The sequence below is a fragment of the Pempheris klunzingeri genome, chromosome 9 (assembly GCF_042242105.1).
Source record: "Pempheris klunzingeri isolate RE-2024b chromosome 9, fPemKlu1.hap1, whole genome shotgun sequence".
Classification (NCBI taxonomy): domain Eukaryota; kingdom Metazoa; phylum Chordata; class Actinopteri; order Acropomatiformes; family Pempheridae; genus Pempheris; species Pempheris klunzingeri.
In genome coordinates, this window is record NC_092020.1 from 6,223,175 (window position 1) to 6,243,485 (window position 20,311).

At 42.3% G+C, this 20,311-nt stretch overlaps 2 protein-coding genes across 2 annotated transcripts in view; both read right to left on the reverse strand.

The window, feature by feature from the left end:
- LOC139207451 (capping protein-inhibiting regulator of actin dynamics) overlaps positions 1-14,893 on the reverse strand; it is a 41,898-nt gene extending 27,005 nt beyond the window's left edge. Inside the window, exon 1 of the mRNA XM_070837175.1 lies at positions 14,773-14,893. Within this exon, the coding sequence (XP_070693276.1) occupies positions 14,773-14,837 (65 nt within the window). The 5' untranslated portion in view covers positions 14,838-14,893. The remainder of the gene's footprint in view (positions 1-14,772) is intronic.
- A 1,495-nt stretch (positions 14,894-16,388) lies between these two features.
- On the reverse strand, positions 16,389-18,742 carry dcps (decapping enzyme, scavenger). Its single transcript, XM_070837006.1, has 6 exons — positions 18,532-18,742; positions 18,031-18,181; positions 17,798-17,943; positions 17,596-17,709; positions 17,165-17,275; positions 16,389-17,008 (listed from the first exon to the last, which is right to left on the reverse strand). Exons 1-6 carry the CDS (start codon positions 18,730-18,732, stop codon positions 16,742-16,744), a joined length of 990 nt encoding a protein of 329 aa, XP_070693107.1. The 5' UTR covers positions 18,733-18,742; the 3' UTR covers positions 16,389-16,741.
- Positions 18,743-20,311: the final 1,569 nt, after the last annotated feature.

Consider the following 20,311-nt stretch of genomic DNA (forward strand, 5'->3'; position numbering starts at 1 on the left):
GAACTGTCATGTTGAGCTGATGAGGTGACATCAGCTGTTTTTTCATCTTTGTGCAGATTTTTACTCATCGGAATAGTTCAACATCTTGGGAAATTACTGATTAACAAATATACTGATTAACATGTTATACCTTGTTTGATTTAAGATTTCTGTTTTTGCACAGATTAAACAGTGGTTTTATGGATGGTTATGTGCAATAACTATTTGGCCGGTGAAGTGACTTCCTAAAATCAATCCTGCCCATAGACTGTATATTACTCTGCTGCACATTACAAAGGATGCAGGTTTAAGAAATTTCTGCTTTGGCTTCACTTTTGTGACCCAGAAGCTACATCCACATCTTTTTATACAGCCTATGGTCCACCGTTTGTGCTAAGCTAAGCTAAACAGATGATCAGTTTACACCATAGATGAATTCAGGCAGCTTTTCCTGGATCTAGTTTGTTCTGTGATGGACTCTCGACCAGGTCCAGCCTGGCTATTTCCTTCTACATTCTTGTCAGATGTCTCTCTGCATGTTATCTAATAAAACATTAATGGGGAACAGCACGTAAAAAAGGCAGCGTCCTCCCAGGATAAACATTTTTTACTCTCCTGTTACTCTCCCTGCAGATGTTAAAAAGCTTTACCATGAGTTTTGTTATTGTCGAACCCATCTCTGTTACTTGAAGGAGCTCAATTTGAGCCAAAGGACCATAAAAGGATATGAGAGCTATATAAAGAATGTGGCCAGATAACAGCTCTACACCAACATTTCTTTATTCCCTCCTCCCTTTTTGTCTTTTTATACCTTATACCTCCTGTCTCATTATCTCACCATCCTCTCTCTCTCTCTCTCTTTGTCTGTTCCTCAGTCTCTCGTCCAACCGCACATACCTAACTGGGAACATGGCCTTTAAAACTGTGGTATTTCCTCTTGACCCATTCAACCATTGAACGCCTGCATGGTCAGCAGCAAGGGACGTGACTAAGAAGGAAATTATTCATTAAATTTCAGCCCTGAACTCTAAAGTATGTCATTGTTACTTTGACTTTCCCATGACTTCAAAAGCAAAAAAGTGAGAAAGTGCTCAGTCGATTTAGTTGAATTTCCTTCAGTGGTGATTTAAAGGTGACGAAATGCATCTACAATGAGCTACTTTAAGCGGGTATTAAGAACCGTCTACATTCTGGGCATTTCTTCCCTGTACTGGAAAGTGCACAGTACAGAACTGACAGGTAACAAGAGCAGCCAGCTGGCCAAGACGTCCCAGGTGTGTTATTTCTACTAAAGTCATAATGGATTACACTGCTCATACCATGGCCATTACACTAAGATCAAAACCGAGCATCTGTAAATTCATATTTTGGTTTAATAAACTCTTTACACTTCAACTTTGTGTCTCCACCATCTTCCTAAACATAGTAAATGTTCCTACACTGGACCTTGATGTTCCTGCTACCAAAAAAAAAAAAAAATCATCGTTATTTTCTTATCTGTGGAGCTGAAATGTTCTCATTAACAATGTGCCAATAGATGGGTTTCCAGGCAATGACATTACTGACACTGACATTATTCATATACCCAGAACGAGGGAGGTTCTTATCTTCTTTACTTACAGCAGGGAAACAGCAGGAGTTTCAGTGTATGCTAATGTTACTTTTTTTAAAAATGTGTACTTTACTTTTTTAAAACGCTAAAGTTACTTGCGCTGGAGGCTTCTTTGCTTTGAACCCATGCTGTCATCCTGTAAGCTTGGCAGAGCTGACGGGCCAAGACGGTAACAGAGTGCGGAACACAAAATGTATCTTAAAACAGCACTTTGACTGGTTTCCAGACTGGTTGCTTTATTTCTACATACTGAAAATGTCAATGATGGAGCGATGAAGCGTCACTGTGGTAATGCGTTCTCTATCCCCCTGCTGCACGTGCACCTTGGGCTGTTTTGTCTATACGTAAAACACACAACTTGCTTTGCCCTGATACATGAACCTTGAAATTCCCAGCAATGTATTTAGCCTTGAAGCAGTCGTGACTTAATCCCATCAAGCATCATAATGTGCCAGTGAACTAACGACCTTTAACATATAGTATAATGCAGCACGTCTGTTCTTGTCCAAATCCCAGCATGATGCATCACTGCCAACCACAACATCTGCCTTAGTGATCAGGTAGGAATAACATTTGCCTTTTAAAATTGCAATGTCCTTAATCTACTTTTGACTGGAAGACTTTGGTGCTTGAAAAATATGACTTGCTGGGATTTAGAATCCAAATTGTGGGCAATATCAGTGCTGGTGATTTAAAATGGCAATCAAGGGAAATCACAGAGTTGTGCTTTGATTTGAGTCCAACGCATGCCAAGTCTATGTGGATCATATGAACCTGCAATTATGAAGAGGAAAATGGGAAACAAAACAAACACTGTAACAGGGCATGCTGCACGTAACAACAGTAATACACCATGACTGAAACGAAACCAGACTGTCTGTTGGAGAGAAGAGTCGTAGTTAGAAAAGGGAGCTTAGCATCTAAGTCCAGCATGCCTGACTGTATTAATCTGGACTAGTACTGTAGTAATCCAGCAGGAACAAGGTAAACCAACATGGTGAGTAATTGGCCACAGCCAGGGTCTTAGTAAAGTAGTCAAAGCTTGAGTAGTTTCAGGGAAAATCACTCTTCACTGCTTCAGAAGGCATGGACTCACTAAAAACAATTACATTTCTGATCCTCACTCCTTTTTCCCCCTTTGTCTCTGAACTGAAAAGGACCTGAACTCTGGAAGAGTGTTGAACCGAGCTGAAATGCTCAGTCAGCAGTCAGATTTTAAATTATTGTTATAATCAACACTAAAAGCTTTTCATGCCTGAGGTTTAGTTACAATTTAGAAACTATTCTTTTGGGTTTGGGGTTTCTCTTGTCTTCCAGCTGTCCTTCCTTTGCCTCTCCTCCATCTCCTCTCCCCTCCTCTTTGAGACGGGGCTGTGCTCTTAGCAGCGAGCCTTACATGGACTCAAGACAGAAACTGACCAAACAATCTCATCAGTCACTCTGCACAGTCTACATTCATTTACAGCTGCATCACCATTCCTGCCGAGCAAACTCAGCCTACTGTGGTTACATAATGCCTGCTGGGGCAGGGGAAGGATGGGGCCTGGTGACAAAGTGAGAGCACACACACTTGTCTTCACCTTTAAGACCTACTGACTCTATGGAGGCCTGTACCACTGGTGGGCCCAATCTAAAACCAGTCTGATTTTGCCTGTCAAGCTTTCTACTCTCACACAGTTTGTAGTGATGACAGGAGCAGATTTAACACTCAGCATAATTAATGATCTTTTTAACAGTGGATTTAACACAGAGGTTGGCCAAAGCAATGCATCTCTTTTTTTTTAGCTGGCAACCGTCACCTTTTTCTGCTGAAATCACAACTGCGGCTGGGAAATGTTATCAGCTGTAGCTAGTTAACAGTAACTTACAAACGGAAACAGTGTGTTGGCTGAAAATGTCTCCACTTGACTGGTTTTATCAGATTTAAGCTTCAGTGTTTGATTCACTTGAAATGATACAAGAAGGCTTTGAGAGTGATGCCTCACTAACGCATAATAATGCTATCGAGTGTGACTGGAATTTACCCAAATCCAATAAAGAGCTGGACAGAGCTGCTACTGTTTGCTATGATTTGATACAGTAAAAATCAACAAAGTAAGAACACGCTTTGTATTCTACAATAAAGGTCTATACATACTCCGCAAGAACCGAGAAATGCGTTCGTTTTCTCGAGGTGGCAAGAACAAGAACAAAGTTCGTTCTGGCCAGGACGTTTCATACTTCACGAGAAACTCAAGCGCAGAACTCCTGGGAAGTCCGCGTTAGTGGAAAAGTGGGAATGACAACATTTCCGCTTTTCACACAATAGTTCTCGGACACCACACAAGAAAAAAGTTCTGCCCAGATGATGTGTCGAGAACAAGAATGACTCGCAGCCCTGGGAGAGAGAACACATTTCTCTGTTCTTGAGGAGTACGTACAGACCTTAAGCCTTTTTCACAGCAGACATTTTGACTCATCCTAGTAGGAAAAGCAAAGGTGCGGTTAATGACATTAACGATGGCTCTGTCCCAGTAAGGTGTGACAGTGAGCCAGCCCGCACAGGGCCAGCGCCTTGAAACTGAAGCAGCTAAATGGAATTCGGCCATCGTTCATTTGATTATCTACACCTGTGCTTATCCTACTGTGACAAAGCAGAATGTCCTCTGTGAAAACTGTAACTAGGTATGCTAGCATTTGCTGCTTTCACGAGAACAGATAAACACACCGTTGAATCAATGTTTTTTGGGGTTTGGAAAGGCTAAATAAATGGACACCACCCTCCAAACTCTTTGTGCACAGATTATTGCTCTTATTTGAGCCCCGCTACAGCTATTTGTGAAATCCAAAGGCCTGCTCTACCCTGCTTAATGTGGCTTAACGTGGTGAAGATGTTTAGTGATTGTCGAGTTTCAGCGTGCTTGAAAGTTTTAGCCGATGGGCAGCAGTGCAGCGGTTTTGTGAACGACTCTAGAGGTGAAACAGCTCACAGGCTGTCACACAGGTTGTTTTGTTAAAACATGGCTTTTAACAAAAAAATGGGTTTTAACCAAAAAAATCTTGAAACCCATATTTTTTGTCATTGTCTGCCAGCATGTTGTTGAAATAAAGGAAGGAAATCATTTTCAAGTTTTGGAAAAATATAATAATTTGTGACAGCTGCCTAACAACAGTGTTCGGATGACTTTAAACCACTTCAGCACCAAGCATATGTTGTACTCAACTTCCTGTGCTCAAAGTCCAACTTAAATCATTAAAAGTGAAGGCACCATCAGTCTTGAGTTTGTCTGCAGTTTTCAGTGGTAGTGATTTAAGTTAATCGTGGTTTCAGTATGAACCAACTCCAGGAGAGAACAATAGTTAGTCTTTACTTGCCTCTGTGTGTAGCTCTCTTACAGCTCAATCCATCTCCTGACTCATTTTCTATTCTCTGTCACTCTCACAAGCAAAATGTTTGTCTAAGTCAACTCTGCTGAGTGGACCATAAAAGTGTGTATTGTTGTCATGTCATGAGACTGAAAGGCCCAAGACAAAGAAAGTGGAAGGGGGTATCAGCGCGCTAAACACCACATCTCCACAGCTCTGGTACAGAAAAAGACACTTTACTGTAGTCAGAAAGCTAAAGGCACTCATTATCCTAACCCTCTGTGGTCCAAACACACTGCCAAGCCCACAGTCCTATATTTAGCTAATTCAAAGCATCAAAATCACTGAGGACTTCCATCAGCAAGAACAGAAAGCACGCACTCAAATTTAAATGAGCAAAAACTCTTATTTACTCACACCTATCAAGCATCAGGCCATCGGTTGAGCAATAATATCACTTGATTGTGCATCATAGTGCATTTACGGGAAATCACATTGATCTACCTGTTTTTCCTGTATAAAAACTGAAACAAAAGAAGTTTAGTTCTGGGGATTTCTGAGTACTCATGCGCTTCCAATGTAAAATCTCTTCAGTCAATCAGCTCTGAGTCATACAGCTGACTGTCAGCGCCAATTACAAGCCATCAATTGTCTCACTGAACAAAGAGAAACAAAAGTTCGATTAGAGCGCTGCAACAACAGACAGAGTCAACTCTGGGAAAACCCCCAACACACAAATGAAAATCAGGGAACTGGGAAGAAAAGATTCATAATTTCTGTCAGCTTTTGGATTTGTGATGTGGTCACCATGTTTTGCTCCTCAGTGGAAGATGTGGCCAATTGAGAAATAAGTACTTCCAGTAGTAAAGTGTACAACCGTTAACACATGCTGTGTTGTAAAGTATTACAAGTAGCCAACAGCCTCCATGAAGATATAATTGTGTGTTAAAAATGACAAATCCCTTTAAAGAGCCAAATACCACCCACATCCTGTGACACAGAGATTTAAAGATCATGTTAATAATGACATGAATGGGCAGGTTGATGAAGCAGCACATAGATGAGTAATATGATGCCGTCAGGTGAGATTTTGCAATCTGTTTACGGCTGATTTTGTAACAGACTGTGAATACGTTTTGAGTAATACATCAGAATAATAAATGGATTTAAATTTTACAAGAAAACTTACTTCCTGCTCTTGAAGCATCCATACATCCCGGACATGTTGTAAAACTGAAGAAACTTCAAGGTTCTTCTCCGAATCAAAACACTTCTTTCGCTTTGCAAAATAAATTGTGTTTTTCCCTCAAAACCAGCACCTTGTGGCGCTGTCCCACATCAGACTCCCTTTTTCTTCCTGAAAAACCGACGACTTCCCTCTCCCTTTGCGACAGAGACGATGCCACTCTTCCACTTCAGACCATCTTCTGAGGTTCCTCCCCCCTGTGAGCTCCACTAAAGTCAAATTTCATACAGAGCTGCCTTCTCCAAAAATCTGGCAGCAGAGGCACAACAGCAAGCCAATCTTAACCACTCCAGAACTCACAATCAATGGCAGCCAAAGTGGGATTACAGCAGGATCACAATATCACACAGGGAGTGCAGAATTATGGGAAGAAAGTTTGAAAAACAGGAATCTCTCTTTCAAATGAAATAGGATTTTGAGTGTCTCCGAAAAACAGGAGGAGAGCTTTTCCTGTAGAATCGCGTCTCATAGAAGAAGTATAACACAAATCCTTGGAGTGGTACAATACAGTAGTGAGCTAAAGGGAAAACAATTGACTAAATGAGTGAGTGAGTGAGTGCCTGCTGCATGCCTCGCTCCTCACCTCCCGGTCTCCACGCTACGTTATGCAGCAGAGGGAGGGCTGGAGGAGGGAAGAGAATAAAGAGGGTGGAGTGAGGGAGGAGGCCAGTGTGGACAAGAGACTGCCCCCCATGACCTTATCCTCTCTATTGGAAGACCACAGCTCTTGGCAGCACTAGGTAATTATCAGATCACGACAACAAAAAAAAAGCAGGATAGACAACAGTGGATTACAGTGAAAGCTGAGCTCCAAGCTGCTCATTATAACAGATTAAAATATAAATAGTTATTTTCTTTCTTACTGAAGCATTAGATCTTCTAGTAGATAATGTCAACCTGGAGCTAACTAGTTCTGGTGATCTGACAATCACTGTCCTGATAAACAGTTAGAATAGAGTGTATGCATAAAACAGTGAGACAGGAAAAGGCTAGCAACTAGCTGGCAAAAATAGATTAACATGTAGTTGCTAAAAAGCCAGATATTTCCCCCAGGACATGGTGGAGACCAAAAGTGAGCTAAAAGGAGAGTGAATATTGGACTTATATTCGTCAGGTGGATACAAACACGACTGCAAACTAACGTTGCTAATGTCTGCTGGGTGTGTAAAGAAGCCACTGTTTGCTCAGCCTGCACCCACACAATGACCATTCTTTTAATACTTTAATACCTTGGCCGACATTTACTCTAAAGCAAGACTAGTATTTACCTATAGCAAAGTATTTATGTAGCATGTGTTGTGTTGCATGTATCAATCGAGGAACATTAAATGCTTTATATTGATGACCCTTAAGAACATGTTGACAGATGTGTTTGACAGTTTAAGCCGAGGCCATATAATATATATATATATTACATATATTACAAAAGCCAACTTGAATTGTGTCTGGTTTTCAGGCAAAAAGGAAACATTTTGGCTTTAGTATCCATTATAAGTACTCGGGGCTTCATTCAAGATAGACTATCCTGGTTCTCTCTGTTGTTCTACTTTGCTATAATGAATTTGCATTTTCAAGATGAATCAATATACAGCACTTAGTGATGACAGCATGGATTTTCTCAGCTGACAGCTGCTTGTGACGGTACCACCGTAATAGAGGTGGTAGTTTGATTTTTAAATGCAACTGCAAAGTATGAAGCCAACCGTATGCATCGCCACCATCACTGCTGTAGGAAAGTGGAAACATATCAGATTTCACCAAGCCTTACTCTATATTAAACTATAAGCTTGCTTGAGTTCATTTAACACTGAATTGGCCAACTCCTGCACGTCTCTGTCCATCCAGTGCTCGCACAGAAACAGAGCCTCATAGTAATCATTCTACCGGTCTCTGCAGGGGGCCGAGTGGTCGCACAACAGCCTGTTGCAGCTAATCACTATAAGTAGGGAGCTTATCTAGCTACAGCCACCACAGCTCCCAGCGCTCATGTGTGTGTGGCATAAGGGTTGATCCTGAGATTCCCTGCTGCTCGATCCCCTCAGACACACACAATCATGAGAAAGAGTCAATTTGAGCTGACTGCCCAGTTCACTTAAATGATCACTGCAGCTTCATTGTGGTTAAAAGCTTACTTTTTTTTAAAACGATGATATACGACAGGCCACGTTTTTACATGTCTCAACAGTCCAAGGATTAGTGAGATTTCAAGTGAAAGATTAACGTCTCGGAAAAATGCTTTGACACCCAATAGAATCTCTGAAATGAACCCTATTACACAATAACGGAGTGTCCTGTCAGCGCCGAGACGACTGCGGGAAAAGTGGCAAAAACATCCAAATCACATTCGTCATCAGACCAGTCACAGAGGAGTGGTGATAGTGGAATGGATTTCTCAATGCTAACATGTCCAGGCTGAATGTATGATTCACTTTTCCTTTCAAACATGCTGCAATTAATCTAAGCTGTCCAAGTCACTAGAGCGTGTGTGTGTGTGTGTGTGTGTGTGTGTGTAAACAAAGGCAGAGTCAGTCTGTATCAGTTCCAGAGCTCAGCAGCTCCATTTCAACAGCATAATACACAGACACACAGTCGCTAAGATCAGTTTTGGCACACCAGGACTGAGAAATTCCTTCACACAAACACACGCAGCTCACTATAGAAACGACTACCACATGTCATTGCCAAGAAACAATCAGGAAGGACCCTCTCAGGGTGAAGTAGTGTTGACAGAGGATTTCCACTATTTTAATATATATGTGCTAATCAGTGTTGCCACCAGAGCATTCGGTGTTGCCTCGGCTTTGCCTGAGATTATTTCCAGGAACGAGGATCCTGGGATTTCCCATCCTGAAGCCCTCCGTCTTTGCTCTAGCAGGGATGTCGGACACTCAGGAAATTCAGTAAATCAGTCACATAAATCTACATGGAGTACATGCAGATTCTCTTTTTTTTCTTCGTTTCATTTCTTGTGTTTCTTGAGCCTGGAACCTGGAGGCTGTTTCAGTGTTGTAGTCACTACTGATTTTTTTTTTTTTATAACAACAGGCTGACATCACAGAGTTGAGAGCGAAAGTTATGATAAGAAGTCAAAAATATTCTGACAACAAAAATCGTCAAAATTAAAGATACATAAAAGCCATCCAGTCTGGGTCCGCTTACATAAAACTGGGTCAAACCAAGTAGACAGGCGATGTTGGAGTTCTGCTGCCAGACAGTGGAGAAAGGCAGTGACGCACAGGTTTGATTGAGCAACACAGCAGAGACAAGCGTTATTGACAATAGAGTGGTTTCACTGAATTTTACATTTTGGGTGTGTAACTCCAGATGATCACTCATTCTGGATCAGGAATCTGTGAGGCCCTCAAAAGTATAGCATGTAAAATATCAGGATCTACAGCTTTGTCGTATATAGAGGCCATTAAACACAGCAACACTTGACATGACACATGACGGATGCATCAACTCAAACAGTGTGCTATTATCAGATTAGATTACTTTTGGTTGTAGGATTTGGGCTGTTGGTCAGAGAAAACAAGCTATTTAAAAAAGATACCATCGTGGCTTCTAGGAAATTGCGATGGCCATTAATCATTGTTTTCTGACAGTATTTAGATTAAATGACAATTCGATCCACAGCATGCATGCATCGTTTGTCCAAGTTTACATTGAGAGGTTGGACATTGTGACCTCGACAGCGGTCCAGTTAGAACAATCGATGCAAAGCTTTTAGCAGCAGACAACAATAGTATAGTGCATCGAGTCTCACATCCTGTTTTGTTGACAGAACAAAAACTTAAAACTGCATTGATTGATTTTTTAGCCACTGGGAGGCATCACAATGGGCTGCAAACACAGTACTGACTTATCTAATTTATGTATTTATGTAATGACACTAATGAGAGCGGTGAGAGTGAACCAAAACATTCAAGTTGAGTAAAAGTTGTCGCTGTTTCACCAATCAAAGAAACAAAAAAACATTATAGTTGCGGGCCATAAAACCAAAACAATGAGCTGAAAGAGGCTAAAAAACTGTCGACTACTGAGGGGGCCTGCACAGTCGGGTGATAATTATCTGTGGGTCTGTCATCAGGAGCGATGCCTCCACATTACACATGGTTATCTGACCCACCGCTGGCATCAAATTCTTGATTGGTGCAGCTTTAATCATCCGAGGGGAGTTTGCCTCTATCCAGGTATCAGTCACACCCAAACCAGGCATGTGTTTTTCTTTTTAAGTGGGAAAATGAACTCGACTCCAAGTCTTTTGCGAAGGAATCTAAACACACCCCTGTGGAGGGAGATTTATGGCCTCCATTTGAGTATATGAAACACCTGGTCCGTCTCTGGTGTTACCTCCCAAAAATCAACAGGAGGAGTTTATCAAAACACAGCTATCCAGTGTCTCTGTGTATGTGTATGAATTTCTCAATGTTGACATGTCACAACAGATTCAGCAGCACTGGGCACAATTCTTCAGCGGATCTGTAAATGTGCACGAGTGAGTGTGTATATGTGTGTATCAATCATTCAGCTTTCTGTTTATAGAGCCAAGAGGAATGTCGGTCAGTTTCCCTTCGAAGAAAAAAAAAAAAAAAAGTGGATGTTGGTATTTCCTGAAACGGCCCGTCGGTCTGGACCCACCGAAAACTAAAGGGAGAGAGAGAGAGAGAGAGAGAGAGAGACCAGCCCCTCTCACAACTCTCCCCCTGTGTACTGTATCATGGCTTTACTCTCCAAACATGTTGCCTTCATCAGTTCAGTGGAGGGGGCCGTATCTGATTGCTTGATGTGCAGTTTACAAATCAGTCATGTGACTGACAAATGACCGTAAATCCAAGAAATCCAAAACACACTTACAATCATCTCTTCAGTTTTCACTGAATACAACACATGCTCTTAAAGGCTCTGGTAGAGAACGTGTCTCAGAAATAATAAATCCTTCAGGGCCGCTTTTCAAACTAAAGTCTGACTTATTTTAAGTCTAAAAAGTTGCACACCCTACCTACCCCCAGGCTGGTGTTTCCATGGTAACAGTCTCTAACACCAGCTGGCCAGTGGTCCCAAATGACAAAACATAGGTGCTTTGTGGTTTGCTAATAATATTGTGGAGCGAGTAATGAGAAGGGAAACAGGTTTTGTGCATCGCCAAGTTGATGCAGTACTTATAATAATAACAATACATCCAAGGCACCAAAAAAAAACAGCTTCAGATAACAGCATGAGAGCTCCAGACACTGGGGGGTGAAGTTCTGTATTTTGGAAAACAATTCTATAAAGTGTTTAATCTTGGTGGATTGTTTCGACCACCGATACTAAAACAGCCTCCACAGACTGAGTTTTCCCCGGTTAGATTTCTGCGCTTGTGGTCGACCATGAGGCCCCCGCTTTTCCTCCGTCTCCTCATTCTTCTTTATTCTTTCCATCCCGTTCTTCATCTCCATCACTTCTGTTCCCTCTGCTGGCTCGGGTTGCTCTCACTCATGCCTGCATTGCAACGCCTTCTCCCTCTCCTCTGTTTGGTGGTTTCTCTCTGTCTCCTATTCTCTCCATTACAACATGCACAGGCCGATCCAGATCTCTCTCTGCACAGAGGAGGGGGAGGAGGGGGAGGAGGGGGAGGAGGAGGAGGAGGAGGGCAGTCGCTCTGTAGCTCTCTGAATTCCACCTCACATCTGGAAACCATCTTCTCTTTCTCTCCCTTTGCCAATCTCTCGCCCCCTTTCTCTGCCGCTCTATGTTGTAATGTAAATAGCCCTGTAATCATACTCCTGCCCTGAGCCTGGGTGGTGTGTGTGTGTGTGTGTGTGTGTGAGTGTGTGAGTGAGAGAGATCTTTCACTACATGAACTGCTCCAACAAGGTGAGATCTCCTCTTCTTTCTCTCCATCTCAGGTCCCAGCTGAGGTTTATGGGGCGATGAAAACAAAACAGCCATGTTTAACTCTGCTCACTCATTCTGAGCGAGTGTGTATCAGTGTGTGTGTGAAGCAACAGGAGGCACACGGGCAGCTAATTCAAGGTGTTTAAGTGAATGACAACGACCTCATAACCTGAACCTGAGGCTGTAATTGGGTGTCAACACATGAGTGATGCATGTCCTTGCTGTGGATGGTCCGGGAGCTTATCATTGTCATGGTAATGTCCTGACAACAGCTTTCTCATTTATCTGCACATGTGAACTGGTTTCTGGAGCTAGATTTGATCACCCATAAACTAGAGAGTGTTAACTTTGTGAGCAAAGCTGTATCTGCAGCTCCGTGTTTAACTGCACTGATGGCGTCCTATAGAGGGACTTTTGATCACAGATGGAGCAAATAAAATATTGCAAAAATGCATGGATCTGTATGCACTGTAAAAACACCTTATCAGCCTAAATCATCAGCTGGGGACTCAAAGAGGGAGAAGCTTCCCAACACAGGAAGTTACAAATAAAACTCGTAGTGACAGAGGCTTTCATCCACAAAAATCTGGACTCTTCATCAAAAATGGGACTTCCTCATCACCTCGATACCCACCCCTCGCAAACTAAACGTATGGGACAATTACACTTCTGTCCTGTGAATATTTCCTTCGTCTCCCATTCACTTCAATAGAAGCTCACATGACAGACATATCCCAGCAAGCAGCCGGCCAATTGAAACATGGATGCGCTGTGTTTGGAAATGATGAAGTTATTATTCGAGCGTGTTTCACTACAATGTTACAGCACCAGGTTTACAGCGATCACATAATCTAACACCCATATAAGCAATGTGCCATCACATCCTCCTCTGGGACGAGTATATGACAAACTAATGTGAGCGTACCTTTAGACAGGGACGTTTACTTTTCCTGACACAACTAACGTTGAGATCGACATGTGCAAACACCGACACTCAACACGCCATCCCGTCATTAAAGGGGCTCTCCGGTGATTTAGTGCTGCATTAAAAGTCAAGCTTCCCACAATGTTACCAACAGCATCACTTTGTTTGACTCTCCCCACCTCATGGAGACACACAGGAAGTAGGCACGTGGGGCTACGCCTGCCATTGGCCGACTATTTTACTCAGAATTCTCCCTCCCTTTCCGCTTTTTCCTGATGCAGGAAAAACACAGTCTCAGATCAGAGTTTTGGAAATTCAGTTACACACTGGGCAGGACACAGCCACATGTCTAACTGTCTAATGATCCATCAGTGAATTATCATGATAGGATTTCCTCACGGAGAGGAACAGTAAACAGGACGTTTCCGTAAACCCTCAGAGGCTCTGTTCAATGACCCAGTGACAGATGACCTGATCAGCCCTCTAATCAGGAAGTCTGTGACAGTTGACAGGCTACACACACACACACACACGCTTCCCAGTCAGATTACCTCCGCTGATGCCCTAACACTCATGTATTCTCGTCCAGTGTGATAATACTGACTCCATTTCCTGCAAAAGACCAGTCTGACTGCATCATTTACCAGGTTTGTGGAGGATTCAAACTGAGCCGCCTTAATTGTCATTTACAGCACGAGCAACTGCTGCAATCAGATGTCCACATTGTTCTACAGCACATCATCATGAGGATCAGAGCAGCGGAGCACAGATCAATAGAGCCTTTCATCCTCTCACGCTGACAGACAACATGACTCTATTCTGAATCAGTCAGTGTCTGTGTTCAGGATTACAGTGGTTCCCACACAGTGAAAGATAACTGTTTAATCTGGACCGTCCTTGACCTGCCTCCAGCAAACACTGAGCCCACACACACACACACACACACACTGTCACGCTGAGGCAGTGTGTGTGTGATCCCACAGTAGTGCAGTGTTGTGAAGAACGGCTGACCATAAAGAAAAAGGCAGACTTCAAATTTCACCCTAAAATAATAGTAATAATAACAAATTATCAAGCAGGGACAGTTTGCATGAGTTGGTGCCCACTTTTATTTTACTCTTATTAGGAAAGTGGAAGTGCTACAGGAGAAAATAATGAAATGTAAGAACAGCTGTGGATTATAACCAAATCCCTATTGACAAATTAGCCAATTTAAGACAGCTAACCCCAAACCTAGTGGAATAGATATCAGCCTAAAATAAATCATGATGGCCCCAATTCATAGAGAATAAATCACAATCATTAGCAACACTGGGGTTGAAAAACATAATGAAAAAGTCTCAGCAGACTTCATTATTTAGCTGGCAAAGTTTTGTCTAATTAGCAACAGCCAAACTTAGCCAGCCAACTGTTTTCAAACAGAACATTTTTGGAAAGTTAATAAATATTCATCGCGGGAAACTAAATTCTAAGTGGGAATATCACTGAGATGTGCTGAATAAAACTCTTAAAACTGACAGGCGGACCTCGAGAACTCTTTCAGAATAATCAGAGCCGAGATCAGCCCACCTACATCGGCCCAGCTGCCATTAAAACTGTGATCCGAGCAGAAAACGCGCTCCAAACAACAAAGCAATGCGTTGCGGGATCATGGATCGACCGCATGTATCGATCAGACATCAGAAGTCCCCGCAGCCCAACAGCTGATCTCCGCCTGAGCGGGCTGGAGCTGCTCCCAACAGAGCTGAAGCCAGACTGATGAAGAGGAAGCTGAAGGCTACTCACTGTGTCTGCTGGAGCTCAAACGGTCTCAGGGTGAAGTCATCCCTCAGAGACCGAAACCAAGACATGAGCGCTCTCACTGCTCTGATGATTGGATTATTTGTCTCAGTCCTGTCGGGCTCCTCTGCGCTCCGGCGCTGCCTTCACTGCCGGCTCGGAAGCCCCTGAAAACATCAAACCTGCAGCTGCCGATGTAGATGGAGTGGGAGAAAAGCATTATTTTAAGTTCCACTGTAGCTTTAGTCTCATAAACAAGGTGCATGTTAGCAGAAAACGGTGTAAACTGCAAGTGTATAAAAGGCAAATCCAGTAAATCTGCATCCCTATTCAGAAAAAAATCTTTTTCTGAGCCAAAATATTTAATCTAAAGTTTGCTGATTCAGTTGTGACCTTGACGTAATAAAATGTTACATGACAGACTGAGTGTTTATTTCTGATGCATTCGATTTGTCAAATGAAATGAAATGATTATGAGACAATACTTATTCAAGACAAGACAAGCATGTACAAAAAAAGACCAGATTAATAGGAGGTTGGATCCATAAATTCAATCATCATTCCTTCTCAAGAGCTCACTGATACTTTTGAACAATTTCAAAGGTCCGTGTTTAATAGCTGACATGTAGTGGTTTTAAATATTCGTGCTCCCTCCACCAAAATGATCTTATTGCAACTTTTAAACCTGGAACATCCCTCGACACCTCTGTGAAGCAGTATGTGAAGAACCTGCAGCTTCTTAACTTCTCAACAGACCACTGAAAGGTCCTGGACACGCGGTCTGGATATAATGATCAATAGTTCAATCATTTCATTCACTTGCCGGTTTGGAGCCTGTTAATTAATTTACATTTTTACGAGGAGCCCCTGAATGCATCACGAGCACAAAGCCGAGCACCGCCCAAGTGACTTGAGACGAGATAAGAAACTGATGTCCGCTGCAAGAAATGTCCTCAACAAAAGATTTTATCATGTATCAAGTCTGTGAGCCTGATAGGGTGAAGTGAAAACACACCGTCTGTAAACTGAACTATCCAAACTACTGACAAGCAGCTCAATCACAATGTGTTGGTCTCTGTGACTGTACACTGGTATATTCAGTGGGAGGAAGAGGAGGAGGAGGAGGAGTGCTTCTGCATGTTGCTGTGACCTCTGGCATTGTGGGTATCAATCCAACTAAACATGGTACTTCAGCTCCAGAAGTATGTAAACAGACTCAGGTTAAATATAGTGTGGTGGGAAATGACAGCCTTGTGTTTACATGACCTGCAAAACTTCACCAATGAACGTATTGTTTGCTCTCTTTTTCTAAAGGTGCACAAAGAGAAGCCACAGCTCATTCCTGGAGTCCACAGACTGGAGCTGTTTGTGCTTTAATATAGTTTCACAGTAAAAAAAAAAAAAAAGTTGGATCCTTTCAGGACTAATGTTGCCATCTAGTGTTGTGGCCGAGTTATTGTGAACACTTTCTGAATCCTGTAAACACGAGACTGTGCTCAGGTATCGGCCTCATTAAGTCACCACGACGACACGCTGTGAAACTGCCAATTAGATTCTGTCTCAAACAAGTGACGACATTAACAGGCAGAGTAGAAAAAATGAAAAATTTAATTAAGTCAGCATTCAGTCAACGTATTGAAAACATTTGAAAAACATTAAAACAGAGTTTTGTCACAACCACCCCCATGTTCACTTCTTTTTGAAAGCTGCAATTATATGAATATGATTATAAACACACAGTGAGGAGGAGTTAGACTCAAACAAGTCCAAATTGTGTCCAAATATGAATAAAATGTTGGTGATTATTAACTGGATGATGTGAGAAACAGTCCAGTAATTCATCTGTATCTTTCTGGAGCAGAATACACTTGGTTGGGAAGTGGTGCTGATAGAAAAATCGAGACTGATAAAAAAATCCCAAAAAAGATGGGCAGGATTTGGTCTGGCACAGTTAGGGTGGGGGTCTGCCGGGGCGTTACAGCCTCCCTGCCTCCTTGAACTTGCTGAGCAGCCCGTCGTCCGCCCTCAGGGGGAAGAACAGGGTCCTGGTTTTGTAGTAGTGGGGGTCAGACTGGAGGTTTTGGATGACGTCTGCGAGGAAGTGGGCCCGCTCCACGCCGCAGCCCGGCGCCTCGTAGCCCAGCTTGGTGAAGTGGACGTGGAGGTGGTAGTAGGACGGCTGGTAGTGCAGGTAGACTCTCAGCTTACTGGCTGGAAGCTTGTAGCGCTGCAGGATGGCCTCCTACGGCACAGTCACACAGGTGTTGTCACTCTCTCTCTATGTCTCCTATGTGTCTGATCACTACGTGCTATGTCTTGACCTGGCTCTCTAAGACAGAAAGCATCAACGGCATAACTGGTTTATAACACTTCATATCATATAACCGTGTGAGCTCACCTTTCCTTTCTGGAAGATGTTCTGCAGCAGTGGGAGGTGCTCCGATGTCAGGTCTCTGAGACTCCTGATGTCTCTCTGATGTACTATGGCAATCAGGTACAAATCATCAACCTGAGAGAAGAAGACAGATGTTGTCAAACTGTATACTTAAAGTGTAGGTTTGCATTCAGTGTTTTTGAGAAGAGCTCAGATTTGGAGCCGTCACCTATTTCCACAGGACATTTCATCAAGTTGTCACAGAAAAAACAGAAACTTGTGTACATTTGATAATCAGGAAGAAAACATTCATCTGCTCAGCTTCGCAGCAGAGCTCGACATGAAGTTCTTTGTTGTACGAGGACAGAAATGTTTGAAATCCAACGCTCACACACGCTTCATGCCAAGCCACGCCTTTCCTGTCTCTGTTTGCACTGAGGTCAAAGGTCTCTCACCTGTTTCTGGTCCCATTTGAAATCTGGAAGGAGGACAAAGCCAACCTCTGGGTCCGGATCTTCATAAACAATCCTGTCAGCCTCTGCCTTCTTCTCCAGGATGTTGTACACCCACTGGGGAGGGGGGGGAAGGGGTGACAGTGATGTCAAGTTAACCCACAGATAATCTAGTACATTCACAAGATATGATGTTAACAGATACCTGTATGCTGAAACTCTGCTTCTGAATGTAGGGCAGAGTGATGGACTGATAGTCCTCCCCCGTCTCCTCCACCAGGAAACTCTCCTGACGCTGGTATTTCTTTACATGCTTCTCTGTGGCAGGACACACCACTGTGGTCTTGATCTCTGCAGAACAGAAATACACGGGCTGTCTAACTTTCCTCTGGCCAAGGTTGCTACTGGATTCACAATATCCTTTTTTTCTGAGCGTACCGTTAAGGTGAGGGGGAGCCTGTAACCGATATGTGCTGTAGATGTCGTTTCTCATCTCCAGCCTCAGCCTGGACCCACTGAAGAGCTCAGCCAGGGCGTCTTCTCTGATGGGAGTCTTCTCCAGGATAACCACAGCATCCTGATCGGCAAGCTGGTGGTGACATGCTCACATGTTCATTTCCTGCCTGTGCTGATAATGAGAGGGTTATACCCCAAAAAGAAGTACTACGATCCCAATAAGCATAACGTTGTCATATTCATTTTTATGAAATCCGTTTTTACAATAAGGCACAACTAAAAACACAGACTATTATTTTGAAATATCAAACCGGAAGTCGATGTTACATCTTTCCTTCGCCAACCTCACAGTTTGAATGAACAGAACAATGAAAACTGTTCCCTTTATCGATAATTTATCTGAACCAATATAACCACACCTGGCTAAATACCCTCTAACAGCTCAGTTAAGTTAGCTAGCTAACTCACTCACTACAAGCGTACCTTTCCACGGACGAAGATGTTTTTCTCCCGGGCAGAATCACTCAGGACGCTGGATGTTTTAAACCCTGACAGAACATTTTCAGACTCTTTTCCAACTTCACCTTGTCCGTTCTCGCTGTCTCCTTTCGCCTTTTTGACTTTGTGGGACAACTCATCAGATCCAACACTGTCAATTTCACGTTTGGCCGCGCTGTCCGCCATGTTTGGTGTTGCTGCTTTGGTGGCCAAAGATCGTCTATACTGAGGGTGATAACTCACTCAACGAGCACCTCAAATCCGCTCAGCAGACGCCAGAAATCACGTGGGATTGATCAAAGTGAACTTTGTGCATAGTGAGACCTCACTCTATTTAACCAGCTCTCAGCTACAGCATCGTCAAGTTAGACTAAACGTCCCGTAGAACCGTTTAGTTCGGTTCAGATCAGCAGTGGAGAGTAAATCAGTAGACTGATGTTTACTCAGCTACTGCAGGCCTGCTTTGGTACTAATACTTATACTTTACTGGAGTGTTTCCACTGTATGCAACTTTATACTGCTGCTCCACGGCATCCCAGAGGAAGAGACTGTCCTGTGTACTGCACTAACTACATGTATTTGACTTATTTTCAAATAAATGACATAACATAACTTCTAATTGCTTTTTCATTTTACACTCTATATACCCTTTCTGTCCAGTAAAAACGATGTATCTCCAAATCTGGTAATGTTTAATCAGATTGTTTCTGATAAACTGAAGGATTAGGTGTTACTTTATGGGTTGAGAAAAAAAATCCTTCTTATGCTAAAGACAGTATTGAAAACCAAGTGGGGTCTGCTGGAGAGTGCATAATCACAAAGCTGGAAACAGGAGTGTTTTTCTGAGTCCATGAAAAGGAACTTTTTTAGAGATATATGGATCTCACAGGACAGCAAAGCTACAAACATATGATGATCTTAATGCACATGATGCATTGCTGTAGACAAAACATTCCAGCAGTATATAGTAGTTAAAGTTAGCACAACCTTAAAATGCAACATTCACATCAATGCATCAGTGATATTAATCCAAAGATACTGTCAGAGACAACAAGTATTTTTTTCTTTTGATACTTTAACTTTAATAACAAAACGTACATATTTCTACTCAAGTAAAGGACCTGAATACTTCTTCTGCTCTTCTTTTACAAATACTTTTAGGTCAATTTACCTCTGAAACCTCTGAAATAATAGTGTGAGGTGTTTTTCTCCATTTTTTCGACGTATTGTACAACTTGAACTACATGTTCTCTTTAGACTTTAGACTTTAGACTTCTTTATTTTATCCCCCATAGGGGGAAATTTTCTTGTTACAGCAGCAACAATATAAACAGGGACAGTGAAAGAAACAAAGCAATAGAAAAGACAAAAAATAGCAAATATAAATATAAATATAAATATAGATATAAATATATGGATTGTGATGAAATGAAATAAATATTTACACCATAGGATATTTACACTTTAGGACTCAGAACTGCAGAGACATTGTACATAGATGCGTATAAATGTAGTTTCTTTTCTTTTTTTCTCTTTGCAATATTCTAAATACTAAAGCCAGTGACCATACAATGCTTTGAGAATACATTAGCATCAGCAATTAGCCTAACTTTATATATTCAGTTGTCATTAAACCGACCCCGACAGTCACCTACGCAGGTATAAAAATGATTGACACATCATTCAACTAATATGATTAGCGTTTGGGGCGGGGCGACTGATGAGTGGACCAATGAAAACACTTAACTCGGCTGACGCGTTAATC

Excerpts from the sequence above, each read along its gene's own strand:
- dcps (XM_070837006.1), bottom strand. The coding sequence starts at position 18,732 with ATGGCGGACAGCGCGGCCAAACGTGAAATTGACAGTGTTGGATCTGAT. Across the intron at positions 17,710-17,797 it reads AGCAGAGTTTCAGCATACAG|TGGGTGTACAACATCCTGGA; the intron begins GTATCTGTTAAC and ends CCCCCTCCCCAG. Across the intron at positions 17,009-17,164 it reads ACATCTTCCAGAAAGGAAAG|GAGGCCATCCTGCAGCGCTA; the intron begins GTGAGCTCACAC and ends ACTGTGCCGTAG.